Source organism: Stegastes partitus, unplaced genomic scaffold, assembly GCF_000690725.1.
Source record: "Stegastes partitus isolate 25-593 unplaced genomic scaffold, Stegastes_partitus-1.0.2 Scaffold544, whole genome shotgun sequence".
Classification (NCBI taxonomy): Eukaryota; Metazoa; Chordata; class Actinopteri; family Pomacentridae; genus Stegastes; species Stegastes partitus.
In genome coordinates, this window is record NW_007578275.1 from 78,670 (window position 1) to 88,671 (window position 10,002).

The 10,002-nt window shown below is 40.3% G+C and overlaps 1 protein-coding gene across 1 annotated transcript; it reads left to right on the forward strand.

Annotated features, from left to right (window-relative positions):
- Positions 1–9,408, forward strand: atg4c (autophagy related 4C, cysteine peptidase). The gene is made up of 11 exons (XM_008288160.1): positions 1–176; positions 329–449; positions 1,078–1,161; positions 2,218–2,448; positions 4,525–4,867; positions 5,748–5,818; positions 6,878–7,080; positions 7,292–7,370; positions 8,147–8,223; positions 8,705–8,824; positions 9,158–9,408. The coding sequence occupies exons 2-11, from the start codon at positions 335–337 to the stop codon at positions 9,323–9,325; spliced, it is 1,491 nt and encodes a 496-aa protein (XP_008286382.1). The 5' UTR covers positions 1–176; positions 329–334; the 3' UTR covers positions 9,326–9,408.
- The last annotated feature ends 594 nt before the right edge of the window (positions 9,409–10,002 follow it).

The window sequence follows — 10,002 nt, forward strand, 5'->3', positions numbered from 1 at the left end:
TGTTCCACTTCCTCAAAGTGTAAACATTGGCAAAAGCAGGGGAGTGTTAAGTTACACGGCAAGTCATGGACGAAAGATTGTGTGTTAAATTATCTCCGTAGCACAATGTGTCGCTTTGTACTTTGAGCTGCGGTGCGTATGTGAGCGGAAAACAGCAGGAACGAAGAAGCTCTAAGGTAACGAGGTGTAATTCACTGCGAGCTGTAATTCCATGTAATGTTTCAAAGTGAAGTGATACTGCTTCACTCAGCTGTGTGTGTGTGTGTTTGTGTGTGTGTGCGTGTGTGTGTGCGTGTGTGTGTGTGTGTGTGTGTGCACCGTGTACCAGGTTTGTATGCTGTGTGGGAATGGGTTCCCTCCCTCGCTGGTCCAAATGGAGAATAAAGGGAGCGACGAGGTGGAAAAATTGAAGACAAAGTTCTTGTCAGTGTGGCACAATGTGAAGTACAGTAAGTAATTTGCTCGAGGCCAACACACACACACACACACACACACACACACACTCTGCTCTGCCACCCATGCTTAGCCCTGTGTGTCCACTTTGTTCCTAAAGCTTCCATGCATCACTGACTGCTGTGCTGTTTTCACCTGTCAATATGCTCCACGGCACACTTTTCGTGTCAGATCTTTGAATTAGCAAAGTGGAATTTGCACATTTGAAATGCAGAAAACCACAGTAAGATCCACCCAAACATTCAGGAAACATTCAAACATAAACAAGCAGCAGGATTCAATGAGACGAGAACCTACTGCTGTTGAGTCAGCCCTTAAAATAGTTCTTTGTCATACTGTCCACACAGGTTTGTATGCAATCCTTTTTATTTTCTCGCCACTTACTTAAACAAACAAACACACACACACAACTGTCACTCTGTGCTGTCCACTTAACAAGAAAGTGCAGGGGAAAAAAACTGAACTGTAGTGGGCAGGAATCTTGGGCCTGAGCCAGAACATTGACTGATGTGTGTTGTGCAGTAGGTGTGCCAGTCAACTGAGCAAACAGGATATTAAGGCGCCTTTTCTTTTCAAAACCATCAACCAGACTGTGATATATTGTCTGTTTATTGTGTGTTTTAGGTTGGGCTCTCAAATCAAAGACATCATTCAGTAGAAATTCTCCGGTGCTGCTCCTGGGAAAGTGTTACCATTTTAAGGCTAAAGGTATGGTGCACACACATGTACAAACACGTACAGTTACACATGAAATACACAACCACTGCTTTCTTTGTAATGACGATTACGTACAAGTAGGTGGCTGCGTGCACCAATAATTATGACGGCCGTGCTCTGTAGCACCAGTGTCAGGCCATTAACTAGTAAATCAGTAGCTGTCAAGCACTTTGCTCACTGTTGGGAGAAAGCATCATTAACAAATGTCTAGCCAGTAAAGCAGAAGGAAAATATTTTTACTCCAGCCACTATGTTTTCAGTACATGTTATAGCCCTTTGAAGATATTATCCTGAAATAAAAATGCCCACTATGTGGCGTCACATGAGCCTCTAGCTTATGAATCAAGACCAACGGGGCTAGAGCTAAGGGGTTTCCACCACAGACTAAAGTCAAGTGACCCCCAACAAACAGTAGTGAAGCCTATAAGAGAGCTATGCATATACAAGAACTGGAGTTACATCCAGCAACTACTAGTGGTTACAGCCATTGTTCCCGTACAGGTATATTTTGATAGTGCAGTGAATGAAAAGTGTATCAGTATGTTTTATATGCAAATAAAGAATCTGGACATGTTTTTGTTACTTCATGTGTGTATGATTCAGGTTTGTGGTGGATTTAGTTGAAGCTCTGATGCAGACTCCTAAATACTGTGGGGATGAAACCTACTTTAAAGAGCTCTGAAAACAAGTCAGACAAACTCCTGAACACTGCAAGACTGACCCAGAACCTGCAGCCAACAGAAAGAAGCAAAAGGCTGCACAGTGTCCTAAACAGAACAAGGACGCTTTTATCATAAACATCTGTGTTGTACTTGTCTTTGTAACTTAAATTGCAATCACATTATAAACTTTATCAACAATTAGAAAGGAAACTGTTCCTTGTTTGAATCAATTTAGGGTTACATTAAACGCGGTGTGTCAGTTCCCATACACCCTTATGAACATTGTCTGGCTGGACCTCTGGGTACCAAACACAAACAGCAGTAGGAATATTAAAACAAATTCAACTGCAAATACTAAGAACCACTTGTCATCTCTTTGCTTCAGATGATGACAGTCTTCCTGAGGCCTGCTATGAAGCGTCTGATGAGGACTTTGTTATGGGGGATGTGGAAGCTTTCCGGAAGGATTTTGCGTCCCGTTTGTGGCTGACCTACAGGGAAGAGTTCCCTCCTCTGCCAGGCAGCATCCTGACCTCCGACTGCGGCTGGGGCTGTATGCTGAGGGCCGGACAGATGATGGTGGCTCAGGCACTCACGCTGCACTTCTTGGGCAGAGGTGAGGGACATGATGGTTCTCCGACTGAGCTACGGTGAAACCCCTTACAGTGATTCAGCTACATGTTTGAAAAGTCTAGACAAAAAATGCCAAAAGAGGAGGTTAAGTATTTATAGTAGTGGTGATTCAACTACCGATTTTCAGTTGTTAGTTGTCACTAACTACGTTGATGATGGATGAATTGGTTTGAGTAATTTTTTTAAGAAATCACAGATATATTCTCTGATTCCAACATTTTAAACTTTGAATATTTTCTGGTGTCTTTCCCCTGTATGACAGTAAACTGAATGTCTTTGGGTTGTGGATACAACAAGACATTTGATCATACTACACGTAATAACATATTAGAAGCATTAACATTTTCAACCTTTTCTGACATTTTATAGATCAAAAAACTAATCGATTAATTGAGAAAATAATTAACAAATTAGTTGACAATAAAAAAAAAAAAACATTTTTAAGGGTTATAGGAGGATACTAAATATTGTGTTTCTACACAAAATAATATTAATTTTTAGAACTCTTCTCTCGGTTTCTTGTTGAGTTGTCACTAGTGATTTTACTTTCATGCCTCTAACCATAATTTTTACCAAATCATTTGGCAGGGGAATTAGCTTTGGTGTGTTTCCTTTTATTGTGTGTGAGCACACATAATTTCTTGGCATATTTACCAGTTGACAAAGATAGTTCAGACCTCTCGGTGTGGCTCATGGCTGAATGGCTGCTGATGTGATTAGTTGGGAAATACTGGTTTTGAAAAAGCAAATTCTCTGCCTCCCCCTGCTGCTTCCAATTTTTATTTTTTTAACGAACTCGTGTATGTCCCTGAATGTGTAAATGGATAGAAAGAACAACGGTAAAATGTTCATTTATTAATGTAGAAGCCTAATTTAGGTGGATTAAGCAACTGTGTCTCATGTTTGACTTTAGAATCAGTTATATCTAAGCAGGAAGCAAGACTTGCTTTCACTTTGCAGAGTTTCCTCATTCTCAACCTGAAACCGAAAGTTTTATTTAGTTGATGCAAGGTATTAAAATGAGTGAATTCCTCATATCTTCACGAGATCCATTGTCTCTCAAGTGCCCTAGACTTGATGGGTTCACATAATGAAAAGACTGTCGGTTTAATGCAGTCATTTAGAAAACAATATTTAAAGCTTGTTCTTCTGTCAAATCTAAAATATGTCACTAATGAAATATTTCTCTATAAAGTGACTAATGGCCACTTCAGGATATTTATTGATCAATTTCACTTTGATTCACTTTGAATCAAGGTCATTTTGTTAATGCCTTAGACTCTACTCTGGTCCGTTTTATAGCCTGGGCCACTCCCATTCTCTCCGCCTTCAGCTCCCACCCTGTTTGTAAGGCTAAGGCACTGTTAAAGTGAAATACTGGAACAATCAAACTTATAATTGAACAGAATGACACCTATTCTTGTACCAGGGCACACAAGGGTGCCGGCTCTATAAGACAGAAACCTTCAATTTCAAGGTCTGAACCACTTTTTGTTCTTAATACTCTAAAGGGAACTTTGATGTGTTGAATTATCAGTTTCAGACAGATTCATAGAGAGCTGGTCAGATAAGTACATGTCATTATTTTGCATACCAGGCTTTAAAAACCCACAGCCTTTTCTTGCGCGTGGGTGTGATGTGTGGATTCTTTATCGATTGTCTGTGTTGTCAGGTTGCATTTGCTCAGATCACTTACATGCATTTGCTGTATAATGTTTGTGGGAGATATGTAGAAGTTTTAAGCCTATCTTATTCAGTTTTATCGAAAGTGACAGCAGCATCTTTTCAAAATGTGAGCACTCTTTAAATGGAGATCAGTGTTGTGTGATTTTCTCAAACTGATGCATTGGTAGGTAGTATTTATATTGGCCTTCATCATCCGATATTATTATTCCAAGATTTTGCAAGAAATATGTCAAATTGTCATGTTAAGTTTGTGTGGAGACTTGAACAGACCTGAGTAACATTTGTATCCATTCGCAACTTTAAAGCTTGATTTTGTTGTTAGTATCTAAAGATGATTGTTTAATGTGTTATTTCATACGTCCTTTGCCCACAGACTGGACCTGGTCAGAGGCGTTGACACTCCAGCCTTTAGACACAGAGACGTGGACCACCACTGCAGCCAAGCGTCTGGTGACCTCTCTGGAAGCTTCTCTGAAAAGTTCCCCCGGTCCCTCCGATCAGGGTTCATCATCACCGCCGCCCCAGACACAGGCTTCTGGATCTGCAGAGGAGGCAGACGTACATTTGAAGGAGATGTACCACCGCACTCTGGTGTCTTGGTTTGGGGACAGCCCCTCGGCTCAGCTGGGCCTCCACAGGCTTGTCCACATGGGCCTGACAATGGGAAAACAGGCTGGGGACTGGTACGGACCGGCTATGGTGGCACACATCCTCAAGTGAGTAACAGCAGGTGTTATAGCTGTAAGTCTTGAATGTTGGTGTCACATTCACCCCATTATTTTATTTTGTTTTTTAAATCATGATAATCTGTCATGATTTACTATTGTTTAGGGCACAATTAAAGCTGCTTTTGTTGTGAATTAATGTTCTCATCTGGTGTTTTGGTCAGTCATCTTCATTAAATCTACCATTTAGAATATTTATATGGATATAAAATGTAAAAAACAAAAATTACCTAATGAATTACTATTAAAAAAGTCATTTAATTTAACAGAACACATTTTCCTATCATCATTTCAGCTCTATGAGGGCAGCAAAATATTTAATTAAAAAATGCACAGTGATGATTACTTAATTGCCTAAAATCACAGTTTAAAAAATTTGCATAACAGATACTGCAGGATTTTTATATTTCTTATAACTATGCATATGTACAGTGGAAGTATTAAGATTGATACACCTGTTATAAAGCCTGGGAATGGCACTGTCCTGTAGTGAACAGTGGACAATAGTCATTTGTGGTAATGAAACTTCAAATTGTATTCACAACAAAACCAAGTGCGTGTTTACAGTGTGATAAAAGAACATTGAAGTTGTAGCAGTATAATAAGAACTCAGCAATGTGTGTGTCAACGACTGTGTGGTTGTTTGTAAAGATGCTTATATATTTCAAGCTTATAATTGATTTTAATCTTGTAAAATTGTTGTTAAAAAGATTGCTGATCCGACTATAGTTAACTTTTCATTAAATATCATTATTTATAAGTTAATTGTAAAATGATACAGCCTAATCAGAATCACCTCCAGATGTAAACGTCCCTTTTTCACTCACTTTCTCTCTTCCTCTCGTCTTCCTCTCCTCTCTCTTTCTCTTAGGAAAGCTGTCGAGGAGGCGATGGACCCTGGCTTGGCGGGTATAACTGCCTATGTCTCCCAGGACTGCACAGGTATGAAAGATGAGCCTGCTGTTGATAAAACAGGATACTGGGCACAGCGCCCAAGCAGACCCTCCTTTTTTTTTTCTACCGTCTCTCTCCTGCTGTAAGACTGGAGCTGCTTAAAGTGGTGACAGGAGTCTCACTGTGTCTATTCCCCAACAAACACATCCATTCCAAATCTATAACCTCCCACTCCGACCTCTTCTTAACCTCAATAACTTGGGTGTTGATTCATGTTTGTCTTCTCAATAGCAGAAGATAGCTGTTTGTGGGAGAGCAGGTGTCTTGTTGTGTTGGAAGTGTGGTATTAGAGTCACAAAGAGATGAGACTTTTGGAAAGTTTTACACCATATACACAATGCATGTCATAAAATCTTGTGCTAAAATCAGTGTTTCAATCATTTTGATAAAGAGTTATTAGTCGTGTATTAGGCAAAAATGCAAAACATTTTCTTGCTTCTAAAACTATGAGGACGTGCAGAGTTTCCCTGTTAATATACAAATGTAAATTGATATATGGAGACATTACCTTGGGCTCTCTGAGAGTGTGACATTTTATTCTCTTTCTCTGACACTGGGGGACAGTGCTAGACATAACACAGTTTAACTGATAAAGAACATAACCTTTAGTTGCAGCTCTAATGGCTTTAGCATGCATGGTGGGTACTGTAATTTGAACCGTATACAGATAAAGCAACCGCAAAATGATCTTTCAGAGGGAAAGATTTGAACAGAAAGAGGGGAAAAAGAAAAGCTAAATTTGATTACAGCCTCATTTAACTAGTGGACACTTGTGGATGGGAAGAATAGAGATGTTGGTTGTTAATTGAAGAATTATGTGACACACATAACATCCCACAAAATCATGTTGGTGGAAAGATAACACATGCATATTTAGATGTTATCGGGGTCATTTTTTGGCAAACTTTTTTTTAGAGGCAGTCATTTTTCTATTAAAAACCAACAAAATACAACTAAAAGCCTGATGAACAGACAGAATGGATTTACAGACAGACTGGGCAGACAAAATGGCCTCAATCCGACCTTTGTGTTATTGATCTTTCATAGTGTACAGTGCTGATGTCGTCGATTGCCACAGGGCACCGAGAGCAGGGCAGATCTCCAATGAGACATCAGACGCCCCTCCTCTACCACAGAACGACCAACCAGCGTCTGCTTCCACCTCGCCAGACGACCGAGCCGTCATCATCCTCATCCCTGTGAGGCTGGGAGGGGAGAAGACGAACCCCGAGTACTTTGACTTTGCAAAGGTGAGAGCCACATCTAGGTCTGGGCAGTTTTGAAAACTCATTTAGCCATATAATTTAAATTTCGGTGACAAGATTTTACATGGTCATTCACATATTTAAGAACAAAGCTGCTTGGAGATGTGAAGTAAGTCAGGTCGAATGGTGAGTTTAGAATATCAGTTTAAATGTCATGGGAGTGTATTAAGTAGGAAACTTGTTCTTCTCTGTTCAGGGAATACTGAGCCTGGAGTACTGCATAGGCATCATCGGAGGGAAGCCCAAACAGGCCTGCTACTTTGTGGGATTTCAAGGTTAGTGTTAGTGTAATGGAAAACGGAGAAAGACCCACAGAGAGCGGTTGGTGTGAATAGCAAATTATTTTGCATAATATACCCTTCTTATGTGAAGAGACAAAGTAAGTTAATGTATTCCTGTTTGCGTGAGGAAAACGGAGAGGAGTGGAGATGGAAGCAAGTGAAGCAGGGCTTACTTTATTCTCTCTGACCCATCAAAGCCTCACCCATTTATCACAAGTAAACCTCCCAAGTTGTGAGCTGTAATTGATTTCCATAGGAGGCATGCATTAAATTTCATCCAGGCCCCAAAGTGAGCCACTCTTCATCACCTTCAGGAGCTAGGAGGAACCTTCAGTTGTACATCTTGGCAGTCAATATTTACGCATTTACATTTTACCAATTTGAAATACAGTGGTGGATGATGTCTAAATGACAAGCAATACATTCTCCCTGCCAAGGCGCGGCTCAGCACTGCATTTATCATATGCAAATGGTCGAATATAATTGCGTGTTTGTAAAAGTAATTCCCCCACACAAAAATTAAATGACAACCTCTTTTTTGCGGGCGTAAAGAATGTGCTTGTACAAACGCATCTGATTATGCAGAATTTAATCCACCCTGGTGGATATTAAAAAGCAACAACCTTCTGGGAGGCATATTTGAAGCACACAAGCCTAACAGTAGGCCAAGCGGGTGACTTTGAGCTACTCTGCATAGAAATTGGAGAGAAGCGCGTTTTTGTAATAATCTGATGTTTTTGAATAACTTGTCTTTTGTTTTGTCCTTGCAGATGACAGCTTGATTTACATGGACCCTCATTACTGTCAGTCTTTTGTGGATGTCAGCACCAGCGATTTCCCTCTCCAGGTAATGTGAAATTACACAGACGAGCTGACTGGGGCCCACGTAATGTGAATTTAATAGTTTCTGTTAGTACTTAAGGGTATGAATCTTAAAGCAGCACTCGGCCCAATTACAGAGTCCCTATCTGCTGATTTATTTGCCGCTCAGATAAGTGAAGCTGCCACTTAAGAGAAATACGGCAAATACAGGATAAGGCATTGTGAGCCTTAATATTTCAGGACCCATACATAAAAATCAGCACACAGCACTGTAGAGCAACTTTGTTTTATGCTTTTGCATGCTGTAGTATACAATGTGACAACACACCCCAGTTGTAAATTTATGGATGCTGTGACAGCAGATAAATAGGATTTCATTCATCAAATGAAGCAGAATACGTCTTATTTAGTGTTGACGCTGTCATGGGGTGTATGTATGCCCTGCAGTTACCTGGCCCTTCAGCTTGATGAATATTTTCCAATGTCTTTTGTCTCTTTTTGTCTAGTCGTATCATTGCCCCTCACCGAAGAAGATGCCTTTCAGCAAGATGGACCCAAGCTGCACCATTGGTTTCTATTCCAGAAGTGTTCAAGACTATGAGAGAATCACACAGGAGCTGTCTAAGGTGGGAAAAGCTGCACGAAAATCGCTCTACAAATGCTCTTAATTTTTCTTCACAAATGCTATTATTATTTTTTGAACATTACTGCACAATCAGAGGAAATTATTTGTGTCAGTCTTATATCAGTTGACCAGTAGGTGGCACCATTTAGCCATGAATATGACTGGATTCAAACTAGGCTTCTCACAGCACTCATTACTTTAGATATATGTTGTAAACCTCCCTCTCCACCTTAAACGTACAACACTCCTGCTCAGAGGACTTCTTTACATGTATTAGAATTAACGTAACTAGCATTGAGTGAGAAAACACGCCTCTGGTCTGCTGCTGATCCAGGTGCTGCAGCCATCAGCGAAGGAGAAATACCCCGCGTTCACTTTCGTACAAGGTCACTGCAGAGATTACGACCTGTCGGCAGGCCTGACCCCGGAGAAGAAAGAATGGCCCTTCATCTGTGACCCGCGAAGAACGGTCACCACCACCGGCGACTTTGTGCTACTTTGACAGCCCTGTTTAAAAGTCCTGACTGGCAACGTCCACTTTTAATAAATCCGACTGCTCGACATCCAGAGCTTCATGTAAGGAGACTGTTGTGGAGTTTATGGAACTTTTCGAAACTACATTAATACACTTTATACGTCCTGGAAACTGTGTCGCTGGGCAATTTTAGACAAAACTGTTATTAACTGGTTAGACCATTATTTGTTGCCTGGCAATGTAAAAGTACTGAATAATTTGTCAGGAAGCCTTGGGACATTTTTTTGGTGCACTGTTGAATTTAATGACCTAACATTTTTTTTATATACTCATTTAGCAAAGAGTAGCATTAAGGGGAACAGTATTCATTTCACTCCATCACTTGTATTTTTGTAGACAAGATGTTAATAGCGATTTTATTAACATATCAGATTTTGGAAGAGTTGTTTTTTTGCACCTTACATCATACGCCTTGAAGGGATTTGCTTGTAAAGTTCTTTATGTCCAGTTCATCACACTCCTGTTGAGGAGCTTTGGGAATTCAAGGATAACAGTAGAAACTATGACTGAAATACTGTTACAATCTAGACAGAGCTTCTTTAGTGTGAGTAGCATTTGCCTAAGAGGTATGGTAAAACCCTTAATTAGTATGAGCCAAGAGCTCTCTGAAGATAGACAGAGCCAAGTAACTTTTCCAAACTTCT